At 32.3% G+C, this 19,244-nt stretch overlaps 1 protein-coding gene across 1 annotated transcript; it reads right to left on the bottom strand.

Moving 5' to 3' along the window:
- Positions 1 to 33: 33 nt before the first annotated feature.
- LOC101960552 (olfactory receptor 4P4) lies at positions 34 to 17,302 on the bottom strand. Its single transcript, XM_005341537.2, has 4 exons — positions 16,404 to 17,302; positions 11,519 to 11,589; positions 1,670 to 1,694; positions 34 to 40 (listed from the first exon to the last, which is right to left on the bottom strand). Exons 1-4 carry the CDS (start codon positions 17,300 to 17,302, stop codon positions 34 to 36), a joined length of 1,002 nt encoding a protein of 333 aa, XP_005341594.2.
- Between the last annotated feature and the right edge of the window lie 1,942 nt (positions 17,303 to 19,244).

Here is a 19,244-nt window from a genome sequence, read left to right as displayed (position 1 = left end):
ATTAAGTTGGGTATATGTTTTGCACAAGTAAATTTAATATCTGAAAGAAAGAAAGAAAAAACAGAAATTTAAGTGAAAAATGAACAACCTGATCTCCACACTACAAAATGTACTAAAAATTAAATTAACATGAACAGAATCATAACGTTAAGTAGTGTATATTTATAAACAATTGCTGTTTCTTATTTATTATATGTCATTTTACAGACTTAATTTTGCATGAATTTATTATTGGCTAGCAGAAATAATTATGTATTTTTCTCAGTCTACTTTTAAAATAATGAATCTTATTTTGAAAATTAAAAACATTACAGTCATTCATATAATTAGATAAAATAGAAGCTGAAATCTTCTAAGACAAGAAAAAAAATTTAAATGATATGAATATTTCTCTTAGCATAAATTTAAAAGGGGAAATGGAATATTCAAGTGAGAATAATTATAATAATTAAAACAAATTAATTTTCTTGCCAATGGTCATAGCAAAGAAAGCTCTGAAGAAAATTAAAATAATAAAATAAAGGGTATTAAGCAATCACTGAACAAGAAGTAAGGACAGTGGTAGAAGGGTACATACAAGAAGAAAGTAAAATGAGCTGATTAATGTTATCCTTGAGCTAATTGTCAAGCTCTCCAAGCCTTGTTTTCCTCATGTGTACCACTGAGACAGCATTACATAATCAGAAATACAATGATGGATCCATGAAGTGTTGTCAAATACCTGAGTGTCCTGCAAGGTTGATGACCCATAGCTATTTGTCTCCTATATTCTTTCCTCTTTAAGTGAATAGTTCAGCAGCTAATATGTTGGGATGCACACACATACTCCAGTGAAGAAATAAATTAAAAAATAGCACAGTGTTAGCACAACACAAATTTAATGAATTTGATCAGGTAAACTTCAATATTGATATTCTGTTGGTAAATAATAGTAATATAGACTATTGAGAGATTGATTATTTTAGGATATTTGTTAAAACAAATCATAACACTGTTATAATTTATTTATTCATTCATTCTTTCTTTCTCTCTCCTCTTTAGTATTTACACCTTTAAACATATAGTAAAATTAATCCTTTATTTTTAGGATTATTAAATAATAATTCTGTAAGAATAGTTACTTGGTTATAAACATTATAGTTGATCATATTTAAAGTACAATTTCTATCATATATTTAGATACTGTTATCATATATGCTTATGACATGTTTAAACTCATCTCAATCAGTTTAGATAAAAGTAGTGTATCATAAGGTTACATTTATTTTGAAAAATGAGAACTTTTTTAATGAACTAAAATTCAAGCAGTTCTTCATTGATATATACAGGCAAGAAAACTGGTAAGAACAGAGCAAAAACCATGGCTATCTTAAAAATGTCTTTAACTTCACTGTTTCTAACTGAAATTTTCCTTATAATGAGCACTATAAAAAATTAACATGACCAAATCATTTTGTAGTAACAAAATTATCATATGCTACAAAAGCATTAATAATATTTACAATAAAATTTCATAGAAAATTTTAAAGAGTATGTCACCAACCAAGTACTCGGTTGGTAGAACTCTCCACAAACCCAGTTGCAGGGTTAATTCACCAACCATCAGGTCTGAATGAGCTTAGTTTAGATTCAGGCTTTATCAAGCACAGTTCCTCCCTCAGATACTTACCTGCCATTTGTCCCTTTATGAAAATCTGAAATAAAAGGCAGAAATTTGCAAGCAGGCATTCAAACACATCAATATTGATTATCTGAGAATAGTTTGGAAATCTTAACATGCTAAACATTCTATAGGGTTTGCAAGAGAAATATCTTTTAGTTATTAGCCAAATCCATCTGCAATGTAAAAGATAGAGTGTTATCCACAAGAAAAGCAGATGGGAATTCTGAATATCTAATGAACTTTTTAAAATGAGCTCAATTGGATAAAAAAAAATACGTTGAAATTTCTTCAGAAATCAACACACATATTAAGCCCAAAGAGTCATCTATTTTATGCTCATGGCTCTGAGGGTTAGTTTAGGAAAAGCAGAATATAAACTTACCTGTCAATTCAAGAATTAATACATTTTTTAAAACCCTAAGACTATTCCCATAGGTGTTTCTAAGCAGCCCCTGGACAAATACAAGAGCCCATTGCAATGTCCCTGATGCCTCTGAGTATGTACTTTTTCACTTTTGAGTTTTTCTAGTACCTACACTATTTCCCCTAAGACCTTAGAGTGCTACATTCAGGGCAGTTCAGCAGACTGCCCTCTCTGTGCTCCTCCAGGTTCTGAAGCATTGGAGAGAAATAATAATGTAGCCTGTAATGGTATGAGGCTAGCTTTCAGAAACCAAAGTCAGGGAATCACCTTTTGAATCTGGATAATTATGAAAATCCTAGTGGTGCAAATAGATTAATAAAATCAGTGATTCACAAGTCATTTGTTGCCTGGAAATAGCATTGTGGTAATGAAGGGCTGTGAAATGACCGACAAAGTAGAGGAAAAAAATATTAAACATTGTTTATGTATACACTGTGCATGGAAAGAATAATAGATCAGTAAAAAGATATCAAAACAATCAAAAGAAGGCTACAAAATATTTATTCTGTTGATTATTCGGTTTTCTGTGTCTATTTAATATTCACAGTGCTTTAACCTCATCTTCATTTGCACACAATGATGTGCAGTTATTCTCACCTCCTCTAACATATACAAATCCACAGATTTAAAGTTTTGTCATAGATTTCAGACTTCATAAATTCAAATTATATGGTATTACCTCAGGTTAGGATTAAGCCACTTAGGAATTTACTGAATAACAATCAATTAAGAGATTATTGGGTGGTTTATATTCTTTATTTTATTTTATTTTACACACAAAAAATGTGCATGCTGACATGAATTATATGTTTAATTTTTGAGGATAGATTCAAAGAATCTTCTAGACTTTTAGTAAGTAGCTGAACATCTACTAAAAAATAGAAGGGGGACAATAGGTATTTCTAAGTTTAATATCTGCTACAAGTCTTTGAAAGTGAAGTTATTCTGAGTATTCTACCAATTTAGGAGACAGTATTAAATCCAATGTTTTACTGTTCCTCATGTCAATATATTTTCACATATTTATCAAATTTCACGCAATCTAACCTGTTATCAATCCACAGAAGAGAGCTGGACATTTAACCTATCTCTACATGCATATATTAGGATTCAGCTCAAGGATATGTGCTGGTGCTGCATTCACATCCTCAAAACTGAATTCATCGCTAGCCACATATCTTGTTCTGTTAAAAACAGTTTTAGCTTTAATGCAGTGGCATATGTCTCTTTTATGACTCCTACTTTGTGTATAGTATGTAATATTATTTGCATAATCCAAGATTTCAAGGATCTCCTTTTTCTTTTAAAATAGTAATGTGTATGTAAATCCATAATTAAAATTTTACCAAGTGTGACATATAACAGGAAATTTTTCTATTTGTGCTTTTTGCTATTGTTGTTTTCATTTTGCTTTTATGTTTTTGTTCCAACCACATTTGTTGGAAGGATTTTCTTTTTCTTTTCCTGAATTGCCTATAAACTTTCATCACTAATTAGTTGAGCATATATCACTTTTCTAATTTTGGATTTCTTAGCCTGTTCCATATAAAGGTATATGTGAATGTGTTTGTGTATGCATGCACACACACACACACATGCACACATAGATATATGTTAAAGCACATGTGTGTTTTTTGAAAGAATTTAACCTTTATTTTATTTGTTTGTTTTTATATGGTGCTAAGGATTGAACCCAGGGCCTCACCTATGCTAGGAATATACTTTACCAGTGAACTACAACTGCGGCTCAGTGTGTTCCATTTTTGTATTTGGATATTGTTAGGAAAAGAGTACAATTATTTGAACATAGAAGCTTCACAATATACCTTGAAAAAAGGTAGTATAATTCTCCAAATTTGTTAATCTTTTAAATTCAAGAAAATAACTTAGTTCTTTTGTATTTCAATATAAACCAAAGAATTGGGAAATTTCTAACTGTAACTCATCTCAGTATAAATATTTCATCAATGATATCTAGATATAGAATTATTAAACATAGACTCCCAGTTTGAGCAGGAACAAAATAATAAATCAGAATATGGCTTACATAACTATCATGGCATAGCTCATTTGTAGTAAATCTCAAACAGTAGGAGAGCAAAATAATCTTAAGTGGGGAAAAGTAAATATCTTTAGACATGATAATATGTGGCTACAAAGATATTAGCAAGTGTCCTTCACAGCCAGTTTTAGCCTTCAGTTTTACTTTGCCCCATTCAAGACTTCTAATATTAATCCATCTTAATTATATTGACAATCCTGTGGCTTATGTCATGTGCTTGTGGACTTCAGCTAAGTTAACACATCTCTATACTATAATAAAATGTTGATATTTTTTCAATTACCAATCAACTCCTGTAAAATGGAACAGAATTACTTAAATTATCCTTTACAACAACAAAACTTTCTTAAATATTGTGCATTTAGTCACACACTGAAAAATACATTTTATCAATTAGTGTTATATACATACTTTGCAAATATTTTTGTGGACATTTGACATCATGCTACAAACTATCATGTGATGGAAAGTGACTCCTAGAAAGATCACCTAGCCAGGGGGGGTATTCAATATAGAGGGCTAGAGAAGAGCTGATTTCTGTATCTGTATGGTTCAGGATTCAAGTAGCAGAAATACTGCTTCTCTGTGAGGTGGGTGAAAGAGGGATTTCACTAAAACTCAATATTGGACAATCAGTATGTCTTAGAGACTCTGAAATTTAGTTACATTAAACAAGGAAGAAAGACTACATCAGAGCCAAGCTGGTGGGGGCACCAGCAGCACCAATGGTACTGGCACTGGGTTAGCAAAGGGGAACATAGAGAAACACTATTTTTGTATGGATTTTGTATGGAAAGATTTGAGATGAGCAAAGCAGCCTGCCCTTAGCTGATCTCATGGTACCTGATTTCCAATTATACTACAGAGCTACAGTAACAAAAACTCCATGGTTCTGGCATAAAACAGACACATAGATGAGTGGTACAGAGGTGAAAACACAGAGACAAACATACACAGATAAAGACATCTGATCCTTCACAAAGATGTTGGAAACATACATTGGAGAAAAGACAGCTTATTTAACATACTATGCTAGGACAACTGGTTATTCATATGTAGAATAATGAAACTAGATTTTTATCTCCTGCTGCACAATAACCAATTCAAAATTGATCAAAGATATCAGAATTCAACAAGAATCTGTACAATTCCTAAAAGCAAAGATACGGTCAACACTCGAGCTTTTAGACACAGGCAACAACTTTCTTAATAGGAACCCTAAAGCTCAAGAAGTAATGCCAAGAAATAATTAATGGGACAGCATCAAATTAATAACTTCGGCACAGCAAAAGAAACATTTGTGAATATAAAGATTGAACCCACAGAATGGAAGATAATGTTTGCTAGCTACTCTTCTGATAGAGGATTACTTTCTGTAATGTAGAAAGAACTCAAAAAGCTTTACATTGTGAACGTCTAGTGCGTTCGGGTCCCTGGGTAAGGGTCGCGAAATCACCGGGATACAGGGGATGCAGAGCCAAGGCAGCAATTGCAACTGCATGCTGAGGTTTATTTGCAAGTTCCTTTTATATTCTTCTTCTAACAAAGCAAGCAATTCTTCAGTAACATTTCATCTACATTGCCCAAATATCATGTCTCAGCGGGTACACAGAGCTAAATTCAGATTGTTCCTGTTCATTTGATAAGTACCCTCCCAAAGTTCTTTGTAGACATTATCTAATCCCTGAATGTACTGTTCCCAGGTCCAGTATGCAGGAAGCTTCTTCCTCTAGGCCAAACCATGCAGAAGCTTGTGTCTTGCGATAAGGGGAAAAGAACTTTTTCTCCTCCTCGCTGAGGTTTGCCTTCAGCTGACCTAAATCACAGGCACAGCCCTTGCAAAAAGTCAGGCTGAGGGAGCTAAACTCTGCACACTTAAACCCCAACAAGAAAGAACTCAAAAAGCTTTACATCAAGAAATCACAAAACCCAATTAATAAATGGGTAAATGAACCGAGCAGACACTTCTCAAAAGAAGAAATACAAATGGCCAAAAATATATGTAGAAATGTTCAACATCATTAGCAGTTATGGAAATGCAAATCAAAACTACACTGATATTTCATCTTACCCAGTCAGAATGGCAATCATCAAGAACACAAATAATAATAAATGCTGGAGAAGATGTGAATTAAAAGCAACATTTTTACATAGTTGATAGGACGTTAAATTGTACTAAGATAACTTAATTCTTTTGTATTTCAATATAAATACAATTACTAAAGAAATTAGCATAGATCCTATAAAAAGTCCACTATATGACCCAGCTATACCACTTTTTTGTATACATCCTAAACAATTAAGGTCACCTTACGACAGTGACAAAATTCACAATAGCCAAGCTCTGGAATAGGCCTAGGTGTTCATTAATGGATGGATAAAGAAAAAACTGTATATATACAGGACAGAGTTTTATTCAGCCATGAAGAAAAATAAAATATGGCATTTGCAGGAAAATAGATTGAACTACAGACCATCATGTTAGGTGAAATAGGTCAAATTCAGAAGGTCATATATTTTCTCTCCAAAGATAGAGAAGAAAAAGGGAAAATTAGTTAGGAGTGGATATCATGAAAATCATGGGGAGATAAGAAGAGTAAAGGGACCAGGGACAGAAAGAAAGGGAGGCAGAGGGGAATTTCTGGGGATATGACATTGGTCAAATTATAATGTTATATTGTGTGCATGAACGAAAATGTGAGAACAAATTTCAACCATATGTACAACTATAATTCACAATAAGTATGTGGGGGATAAAAAGAAAAGATCACCTAGGCAATATATACCTAAACTTAGTTTAAGATATTTTATTTGTAGACTTATAATATAGTAACATCATTATTTTGACTAATGAAATTTGGTTGTTACTTAAGAATGTGAAACCAGACAGAACTATGGATAACTAATTCATCCGAGATCATTTTGGAACAGAAGACTTTTCCTCAATATTCCAGCAGTTTTCATGACTCCAGAAGAGAGAAAAAATATATGAAAGACATGAAAAGTCCTAAGAGTTCAAAATGTCACAAAGTAGTTCCTGGCACTAAAAACACGTGGCTACCTGTGTTTCTCCTCTGCATCTTTTTCTACATGCCCAGCAAGAGAAAAAATCTGGGTGACTCTGAGGAGATAATACAGACAAGACAAGGGCCTAGGCAGAGCAAAATTTCTATACAAATGACACCAAGGCACAGAGCAGAGAGTGGATTTCATGACTGACAAGACCTGAGGGTAAAGCACAACCAGGATATTAATGTTTTTAGTGTAAAAAAAATCAATAATTAAAAAGTTATTACAGAAGGCTTAAATTTGGCCGACTTTTATTCCCTCTCTAGAGCTGCATGGAAATACGTTAAACTTTGTGCCTGCCTGGCATTTCTTATTTTATTACAAATCCATGATTGTTAATGATATCAGGGAATTTTATATCTATGCAACATCATACTATGCAGATAAATAAATATGTATCAATGAAGTCACTTGAGTAAGTGCATTTTAACATCTTAATCTGTACAAGGATCATTTCTAGGAAAAATAATGACCTAAAGAAACATAAAGAATAGGTATAGCATACAATTTTCAGTCAAAGAGAAAAACAGTGTATATAAAAAACACTACTGTATGGCATAAAATTATTTGAAATAGAAAAAACAGAGGAATCCTGATATAAGAACATGGGAAAAAACAGATATGCTTTTGGTCTGCTGATGGTCTGCCAAATCTCCCTGTATGAGATGATGAAAGGAATGTGAATTATAAGTAAGAAATGACCCTCTAGCATATAATAAAGGGAGTTTTAGGCAGAGGACCTCACAAAAATAATGTCCTGGGAGTGAGAGATTTTAGAATCTGTTGGAGAATTTATAGGCGTCCAGGATAGCTATGAAAAAGAGTCAAATAAATGCAAACACAGAAAAGAAAAAAATATATGAGTTTATTGTATGCTGCATGCCATGCTAAAATTTTACGTGTTCATCAAAGTGATCTTATTTCTTTACAAAATATAATATTACCTAATTGCATAGATATTTTTCAATGGAGAATTATAAAATTACTGTAAATTGCTAAGACATGCTGAGAAAAATACTGAAAGGATCATTTACCACCCAGGTCTGCCTGAATAACTCAGAACCTTAATGTAATTATTTTCTCCAGTGTAGTGAATTGCAAAATTAGAAAGCCTTGAACTTGAACACATTTTGGATGATTTTTAATCAACAAGTGAGAAAGTTTGATTTTTTTCCCAAGAAAAATAGTTCTATGTAAGTTGTGGAGAGGGAATGATATGATTAGAGATGTGCTTTGATAGAAAATTTCTTCTGTTCATCAAGACCAAATAGTCTCAGTTTGAACTAGGTTAGCCTTCATAAAGTGATGACTGGATTCTGAATAATAGTAACTTGGTTCTTTGGTTTCTCTGTTGCCAGGTTTTCCAAAGCAATTTCCCAAAGAAATCTTATATTCCTCTTGCAATGTCTAAAGTGATAACTCTCCTGGATCCACAGGATCAAAGGAAATAATATTTCAGTATTAACATTAATTGTTAATGTCTCACTTAAGATTATACCTTCTGCATGATAATGTTCAACCCCATATTTATCTGGGTATAGATAAGAGGATTCAACATGTTCTCACTACTTGCAGGTAGAATATGACCATATCTGCAGGGCATGAAGCAGAAAACTAAAATGATTAAGAGTTACAGGCTAAAACAGCTTTGTATTTTCTTATAAAGGATGTTGTGTTAGGTCATAGTTAATAATGAGCAGTAGAGTGCAAACCAATAACCAGGTAGGGTCACAGTTTTTTTTCTAATTGATTTTAATGCTAATAAATATTCAAATACCTTGTAGAAAAATAATAGGTGGATTAACCCTGAGAATACACTGGGAGAAATGAAGAACATCAATTAAGAAATACGTCAAGAAGGAAAGATCAATGGGACTAACACTCCACAAGGTCTGCTGAGGTCTTTGTAGTTACAATTTAGGGCCATAGGTTTCTTAATACATCTCAAAAGGAAAATTTCTTTTGTAGCATAGGCACACTAAGGTGCAGTTTGTCAAGTCATTGGCCCCAGTACTCATATTAACGTAAGATTGACTTGTAGATGAAGCCCCCCAATAGGATGGTCACCATAACAGTTCCAGAGAAGACTAACTAGCATCGAAAACAAAACATGAAGGTGTCTTCATCAGGTGGAACCCAGTTCTTAATACTAATGTGAAATGGCAACAAATTTGGAAGCAGCATTGTTTTCTTTGTTGTTCTTTTCTTAGAGATATCTCCCCCACACCCCTATTCTTTGCTTTAGCCTTCTTTACATTCATTGTACTCTCACCAATATTAAAATTTTCTTCCTTGACTTTTCATATGTGACTTTAATTTTTCTTTTTGGGGGCCACAAGATGAAGATTTCAGCTTCAGCCCCCTGACCCCACCCTGTGACACTTGTCTTATGTAAGAAGTTGATAGGAAATAAAAAATTATAAGCACTACAATATCTGAATGAATAATCACCATGATAGTATCATAGCCAATGTCTTTGTAGATCATTTTCAAAAGAGACACCAAATACATGTGTAGTAACCTATTTGTGTGGTCCTAATGTTACTACAAATAGAAATTGAGAACCATGAACGGTAGAGCAAGACACAACCAAAAAGTCCCTCCACTAATCCTGCCTGACCATCCCCATGCATCCCTTCTAATTCCTGATGACCTTGGAGTGCAGCAGCTGGACAAAGGCCACAGAGTAGTCAAAAGTCACTGACAACTTGTCAGCAAGGGGCAGAAAGAGCTGAGGCATACAGTCGTTATGAGACATTTTGTATTTTCTTGTTGAAGTAGTAACTCCCTGAGTAGCAAGTGGTTCATGATAGAGGTATAGTAAAGGACCACAAGGGAAAGTTGGCAGAGAAGAGAGTATATTGATTGTTCAGTGTACAAGTTGCTAATTTCTGCAAAATGATGAAGCTCTCCATTCAGATTGTCAGGCAAGAAAGCAGGAACAAGAAAACAACAGTAGCTCTATTTGCTTATTTCGCCACAGTTCCATAAAACAAATTCTGTGACTTTTAAAATACATTTCCATGAGGGTGTGACCAGTCCAAGAGTAAATGACATATATTATTAGTTTGAAATGATATAAAAATATTTAATAGCATTTGTTTAATATTCAAGAAACAGATAAATTGAATAAAGATGTCCATGTGAGTGGATTCATTATCTTTTAGATAATTTTTGGATTAAAGACTCCATTATATTTCATATTCTATTCAATGAGAGCATATTTTATTCCTGGAGCTTAATAAATGCTTTGAATAACTTTAAATCTCATAACCATTCAATAGATTCTTTTCTGATGTGTGTGTGTGTGTGTGTGTGTGTGTGTGTGTGTGTGTATATATATATATAGAGAGAGAGAGAGAGAGAGAGAAACATATGTTTTATTACATCCAAAACATAAGATATTATGGACACATCTAAGATTTTAACCTATAGCTGATGTCATATTATACCATCCTAATTGCTATTCCATGTTACCCAGCAACCAAATGAAAATCTTGATGTTTCCATCTCTATTAGAAATGGAGTCTTCCTCCATCTGTATTATGAATTATTATAAAACTTTGAGCAAATCCTTCTCCTTCTTTAAGCTGTGTACATTTTTCTAGAGAGTCTCAATCTCACACACACATTTTATAGTTCCAAACATTTATTATTCAAAATTTTTAAAAACCAGGGTTCCTAATTACAGCAGATTATAAGCCGGAATTATTTAGTAAAAGTTTCAGTGACTTTTTCTCAATATATTTGTTCAGGTTCAGGACATGAAGATGTAGCAAATAGGGAATTGAAGGCAGTGATTGTCGGGCATCTAAACATAGTAACACTAATGCTGAGGGTCATATGAAGAGTAATGAACCACATCAGGCAGCAGGAGAAGCCAAGACAAGAACAGAGGAATCCAAATTGCATAAAAGCCCAGACCTTGTGTGATCTGTTCCATTCTCTTCCTGAGGATCTTCTTACAACATAAGGAAAGGAACTTGGTGTGGGTATAAGTTTGCTCTGGGTTCAACAATGGCTTAGCAAGGTGCTTTTATGTATACATTCAGAGTATCCAAATTTAGTCATCTTCATTTATGTGAAAGAATCTGATGTGGTAAAAGACGAAAAGGAATTAAGAGATAAAAATTCATTAAAACTGTGGAACAAAACTGTAGAAAAACTAGAGGATTAAAACAATAGAAAGGACAATTATTTTACAAATGTTCCCTAACATTGGTGAAGTCTTAAATCTCAATCTTCATCTTAACATATGGACCCAGTCCTGCTGTACTTACTGAACATTAGTGAGGCAAACAGAGATATTCATGCAGAAAAGATGCTTCAAAGCATTGCTCATAGAATCTCTCTAGGATTCCTCTGTACCTCCTACTGAAATACCAACCAGTTTCATCATACTCTTTTTTTCTCTTAATATTTTATGACATACATAGATATGGAATAAGTTTTTTTTATGGGTAAGCATTTTAGGACCCTCCTTTTGTTCACATTACTCAGTTAAAGATGGTCTTCCTAAAGTCTTTATTTGATATTTAAATACCTGGAAAAAGATGATGGTGAGGAATGGTTTGCAAAGCCATTAGAACTAGTTTGAAAGAAAAAAAAGAAATAATATCTTTACATTAATATTGTTGAGAAGTGGGATCTATCACCAGGATCATTAGAATACATGGCAAATATAAAAATTATTCAGTGGCAATTTGATGTGAGCTTTTTGTTTATTTATGAACTACATCATATTTATAATAAATTAAAATATGAAATAAAAACAATGGATTTAACTTTGTTTAAAATGTTTAATCATCATATATTGAACAATACAATTTTCTAAGCACTGTACTACATACTATTCAGATATCAACCCCTTTCATCTTCTCCATGATTTATACATTATTTGTGTTTTTTGATGTTGTTCTTCAAAAAAGGGAACAATAATCTAAGATGCCACATAAACTTACAAGAACACATATATCAAATTTTGTCTGTATAGTGAGGCACTATACTTTTACCACTGTGCTTGGATGTTTTCTCATGAATATAAATGAAAGCTTAAAATTCTAAATTTTACATTCAAGTACCATCCAGATTTCTGGACATTCCGAAATGTCCTCTTTTGATAATAAACTGCAAGAATATTCATAACTGAAAATTTTGAATTTATCAGGATCATATTTTTATAAAAATATTGAAAATATCAATGATTTATTCAAGTTAAAATTACATTAATAATATAAAAGCATTTGCCTAGTAATAAAAATATAACAGTTTCCCATTATACAGGAGGATTATACAGTTTCCCTTTTACAGGCCCAAGACTCCCACTTTATGTCTGAAACCTCAATTAGCACCAAATCCATACATATCATCTTTCCTATAAATACATACACAAATTAAATGTCTTTTACATTTTTAACTAAACCCTTGTCACACATTATGTCTTCGTATATTACAGTTAGAGACAGGGCAACAAAAACAGAACAAATTTACTTTTTCCTTTTCACAATTTCATAGACACTCCATTTGTTCTTACCCTAGATCTGAGTAACCTCAGCTAATGAAGGTTTTCCCTCTTTAAGTTTAGAATTTTCATATGAAGGAATAACTTTACTACTTCTTCTGGCATATCTAAATTGTAGGATCACTACTCTAGCATGCTCTGGCCAGTATTAAATAAAACAGGTATTACTTTGAACACAAGCACTGTGACACTAGGTCAGTTGAGATGACAACCAGGACATCCACTTATAGGCAGAGCACAAAAACAGTATGGATTCCTGGAGGATGGTGTGATTCTGCCAGGGATGGGACAGAGAGGGAGGACATGAAAGTCATCATGCCATTCATTACAGTGTGCAGTTTATATTATGAATCATTTATTTCTGGAATTTTCCTTCCAATATTTCTTCAGTACAATTGACTACGAGCAACAGAAACCACAGAAAAAGGACACTTCCATTCTATTTACTAATAAATCTACATAAAATACTATCCTGAAGGGAATAAGTTAAACAAATTCCTCTTTAAAATAAAAATGGAGACAACATTTCCATTCCTATCACCATTTTTTTCCAACATAATGCAGCCCTCAACCAGAACAAAAGGTCAATAAAAACCTCATATGTAAAAAATATAAATGACAGTATTTGAGGAGGACATGATATTTTGCACATAAAACCTAAATAATTTATAGATATTATTAAAAATAGCAGAATAAGAAAGTGACTCATCATATGATTAATATGCAGAAGTTGATTGATTATTGTAATATTTTATAATGTTTCTAATTTACCTTGATAATTTTCATGTGTGAAGTCTGCTTTTTCATAAATTAATATTTCTTTAGCTTCTTTCTCTTTACTGTAATTATGGTGTAATTTTTCATTACTTTTAATCATGAATCTTCATGTTTCCAACTTGTAACTGATGTATTTAGACCACCGCAACTTAGAATAATTATTCATATATTTATGTTAAAATATGCTATATTGCTAATTTTTATTTGATATATTTGTTCTTGCTACTTGATTTATTTTAATCTGCTTTGTCTGATATTCTTTTTCTGTTAACTATTAACTATATTTTATAATTCTTCTTTTTGAGACTTTTTTTGTAGATTACATAGAATTTACCATATACTTTTATTTTTTATTAGTTGCTCAAAATATTACAATGATCTTGACATATCATACATTTGATTCAAATGGGGTATGAATTCTGATTTTTCCATGTGTACAGAATGCAGGATCACTTTGGTTATACAGCCACATTTATACATACAGCCATACTAGTGTCTGTTGTATTCTGCTGCCCTTCCTATACAATATACTTTTAAATTAAATGATCAAACAATCAGATAATGTGTCTACTTCCCACTTAGTTGAAGAACCTGATAATTGATGATTCACAGGTCTTTTTTCTTTGTCTCTGCATCATGATATTCCATAGAATAAAAGCAACCATTATATGACACTTTTAAATCAATTATAGATTAGGAAAAAAAAAACATAAGTAGTAGATTATTGGGATAACGGCTAGATCTGACCCAGTAGTACTAGACTAGGAACAGAGATTACAGACTGTGTGTCTGTAGTGTGTATTATGTGTCCTTATCTCTGTCTCTCCAATAAACTAGAACTGACCCAGTAGTACTAGACTAGGAACAGAGATTACAGACTGTGTGTCTGTAGTGTGTATTGTGTGTCCTTATCTCTGTCTCTCCAATAAACTCTTCCCTATTACTTGAGAGACTCCCTTGAAATTCTTCCTGTGAGATCAAAAGAATGGGTTGTTGTGAATTCCAGAGGTTGATTTGCCTTTGAGCATCTCCTTCTCTGCATACATGCAGACCATCCCAGAATTAACTATAGAAACTGTTGTGTTACTTTGGTTTAAAAGTTTAATTTTCTCTATGATTAATGATTCCATGTATCTTAAGAACAATGCAGGTGTCTTTTATGAACATGCTTATTTTAACCTTTCAATTTTATATGCTATCAATATTATTATATTAAAAGTTTGAGTTAAAGATAGAAAATATAAAAACCCCAAAGGTTAATTAATCTTGTCATATTAAGACAGTGAATAAGGGGTAAAGCTTAAATGCTTAGTTTTATACTCTGAAAAACTACCCTTCTTTGCCAGTGTTAGTCTGGGTGCCCTTGGAGATAAAGATAGGAAGTATGAGTCCTTCTGACCCCAGTTGTCCCTACTTTGGGTATATTTCTTTGTTTCATTTCTTGTATTAGTTTTTAGAAAGACTTTATTTTTTAAATTTTTTTTTAAAACAAAGTCATATGAGGGGTTTAGTTGAAAACATATTTAAACTAGATTTTATTTTTTTCCCTAATAATAAAATACAAAATTTCATTTTCAAAATATTCCCTTCACATATTTAGACTTTGCCAAATGCCTGTGATGTTTTTACAGAAGACAAATTTAAATTTGATATTTTTCTTATAGTAAGTTGCCAAATAATAATTTTCCCAATTCTTCTCTTCTCTAAGAACTTTATTTAATTACATATCCCTCATTATATATTCCTCCTTTGTTCTGTGTAGAGAAACTCTAAAATAGATTGTAATTTTTATTTTGCATCTATACTCTAAAACTCCTGTAGCTGAATTATCATCCAACTCATACAATTCCCAATCTCTTCTTTCTTATGACAATTACTGAGTTTTCTTAGAGGTCACTTATTTTTGCTACCTATTAGAAATGTAGGTAGACACCTTTTACCAAAAGTTCTTCTGCCTTCTCTAGGAACAATATCTCAGAAGTCTTCTTTTCATGACAAATGACTTGTCATTGCCACATATTGTCATGATGTGTCACCATGGTTTTGAATATTGATTTAAAAACAAACCAATATTATTTGCATGTTTGCTTCACCTCCAAGTTGGTTTTAGTTCACATGTTTTTCATATAAGTAATAAACATATTTGTTTCCCAACTCAATAACTAATCATTTCTAACTGATTTTTTTTTCAATTTTATAATTCAGTTCCTTTGCTGTTTTAAAAAATTTATATCTGACCAATGAGTAATAAATAGTGCCACTAGTAATGAATGATCTGAATTTTCTAATTGATTTAACACTATTTCACAGTTTTGTTTTGTTTTCACTATTTGTGACTCAGGGAATTTGACATCTAAGAACCTCTTTAAATCAGATTCTGTTATAATAACTTCTAGGTTCTCGCTTCATTAAAATGGTGCTTGTGGCCACTGGGAGAACACCTTGTCATAAATTGAAATTTTATGTTTAACTTACAGATTTTAGCTGCACCACTGCATAAAACATATTTACTATGAGATCTGGTAATAAAATCTGAATTTTAAGTTAAAAATTTTCTTTTTTGCTTTTGGTAATTCACTTTTCAGTATGGTGGTATCTCAATTGCTATGGGCCAGATTCATTTTATACGTGCAATCTTACTTACGCCAACTCAGTATTACATAAAATTGACTGAATTCCAACACAATTTTGTACAATAGAATTAGTATTTTAAATATAAATCACTTCAAAATTTCTGAATACTTGTTTTCTAATTAATAAAGTTATAATGATTTCATAATTAATCTGACAGATAGATTTTCATTCTCTAACTTCACATCTAGCTCTGATCTCACATAATCCCTCCTTTTATTTATTTATTTATTTATTTAGCTATCATGATGGACACCAGACTTTTCTCATAGCATATTTCATCTCAGTATTTCTCAAAGTATAGATTAAGGGATTGAACATAGGGGCGATGATAGTGTAAAATAGTGCAAGCACTTTATCTTCAGGAAAAATGGTTGGAGGTCTAAGGTAAGAAAAGATTGCAGGTCCAAAAAATATAACTATCACAGTGATATGGGACCCACATGTCGAGAGGGCTTTACGTCTTCCCTCAGTTGAATGATGTCTTAATGTGAATAATATCACTACATAAGAAACAAATAAAACCATAAATACCACTAATGTGACAACTCCTGAATTGGCAAGCACAAGGACACCAATGATGTAGGTGTCAGTACAGGCAACTTTTAGCAAAGGAAAAATATCACAAAAGTAGTGATCAATTTCATTAGGACCACAGAAGGGCAATAGGATTGCAATAGAAAATTGGGGAAAGGAATGGGCGGCCCCACCAACCCAAGCAGCTAAAACTAAGAAATGGCACTTTGTTCTGTTCATGATAATCATGTAGTGGAGAGGCTTGCAGATGGCTACATAACGATCAAAGGCCATGACTGTAAGGATTAAGACTTCAACCATTCCAAAGAAATGCATGGCAAAGACCTGTAACATGCAGTTGCCATAGGAGATGGTTTTCTTCTTCACTAGTAGGTCACCAATGAATTTAGGAGTCACACAGGAGGTAAAGCAGACATCCATAAAAGACAGCTGGCTAAGGAAATAGTACATTGGTTGGTGATAAAGAGGGCTGCATCTAATGGAGATAAGGATCAGCAGGTTTCCCACCAAAAGAGCAACATAACAGGTTAAGAAGAGGGCAAAGCAAAATATTTGTATGTTTTGATCATAAGAAAGTCCCAACAGAATGAATTCAGAAATATTTCTCTGGTTCTCCATATATTTCAGCTTGGTATAAATCATAAGCACATGAGTTAAATATCTGAAAATAAAAGAAATAAAAATATTATAAGATGGATGGCATAATAAGAGTAATATAAAATTTATAAAAATTAGATTGTTACACATTGAAAAATACTATTAATTATTCCCAATATATAGAATTAAGCTTTTAAAATTATGTCACTTATTTGGAAGTTGATTTGAAAAAGTCTTGTAATGAGAATAATAAAATTTTCAATGTTGCCAAAAATGCCTGGATATTTTGCCAGACATGTAAATTTATTTTGTGCAGACCTGTAATCCCAGAGAATTGAGTGGCTGAGGCAGGAGGATTGCAAGTTCACAGCCAGTCTTAGTAATATAGCAAGGTCACATGCAACTTAATGAGACCTGGTCTCAAAATAAAACACAAAAAAATAAATAGCTGAGGATGTGTCTCAGTGGTTGAGTGCCACTGGATTTAATCAATGGTACCAGGGGAAAAAAAGGATATTTGAAATGTGCCAGGTATGGTGGCACACATCTGTGACCCCAACAGCTCACATGCAGAGGAAAGAGGATCACAAATTCAATGCCAACCTCGATAATTTAGTGAGACAGTCTTAAATTAAATAAAAACAACAACAACAGTAATAATAATAATAATAATAATAATGGCTTGAGGATGTGACTCAGAGCTAGAGTGTCCCTACACTTTTGAATATATGTATCTTATCTACTGGTTTTACTGTTTCTGTCCAATGATTTGGAATGAATTCCTCAATTTTCTGTGAATTTATACACAGAAATGCAGATTTATTTAAAATAAATCAGATTGAATTGTTTAATATGTGTAAAGGGTGATATTTCCTGTCTTGGAAAAAACATTAAAATTTAGGCATTTAAAACTAATATACTGTCTGATATATTAAAAAAGAATAATTGAAAACTGTACACTGAAATACAGAATGTAGTTTGGCTGAAATTGTGAAAAATAATAAGAAAATTCTTGCATTGTTCTACTTACATTTCTAGATCACATTTTTTTAATTGAAATACAATTGGAATTCACTGGGGCATAAAAGTAAAGAAATATAAAACAGAATGACCCAAGCATACGTGGATTGTTCATATTTTATGACTATTCCAGGAATTTCATCAGTTTCATATTCAAGTAGAAAAGAAAGTTTAGTAAAAGATGACTCAGGATCTAACTCTCAGACTACTATAAACATTCAGTGACATTTTTCTTTTTTGTTACATTAAATGAATGGTTAAAGATTCACAATTTTGAATCTTTTGTATGATGTTGAGAACTTATTTATGAGAGAATGCACTTTCAGGAGGTATTTTATCCCAGAATGCAGAATTAATTCACACTCAATGGGAATGCAAACTCCACAGCACATTAACTACCTTAATTGCATCTGATATGGCCACTGTATCTGAGTCCTTCAAGTAACTATTTAGAAACAAAGGATGCTTTTGTAGCAAAGTTATTTAGAAGCCATCATTAGCTAGTGAGTCTAATCTGTCTTTAGGAATATTTTTGATGATGACTAGCTAATCAGTACGGCACCCAAAATGAACAAATTGTGAAAAAATACTTAAATTTAATATTCAATTCTAATTTCTTCAAGGAGAAAAATTTTAATGTGCTCCTATTCTGACTCATAGATTGCTGAAAACTTCTAAATCTATCTTTGTTTTGCTATGTTTATTTTATAAAGCAAAAATAATTAACAGGCTCATAGTATTTGGAAATGAACAGGACTAAGCTAAGTTTCATAAGCATTTCATTGGATGATTTTTTCCCTATCTCAATCAACTAATGCTAAGGCTCTGTTTAAAAGATGTCATAATGTTCATTTGCAGTAGATTTACTTACCTATGATAAATTGCTTTAAAGATAATTGTTAAACAGGTAGGGTAGTGAACTACAAAAACTGAGTGTTTCTCA

The sequence above is a fragment of the Ictidomys tridecemlineatus genome, chromosome 4 (assembly GCF_052094955.1).
Source record: "Ictidomys tridecemlineatus isolate mIctTri1 chromosome 4, mIctTri1.hap1, whole genome shotgun sequence".
Lineage (NCBI taxonomy): Eukaryota > Metazoa > Chordata > Mammalia > Rodentia > Sciuridae > Ictidomys > Ictidomys tridecemlineatus.
Note: the sequence above shows the minus strand (reverse complement) of the source record. Positions and strands in the feature narration are given on the sequence as shown.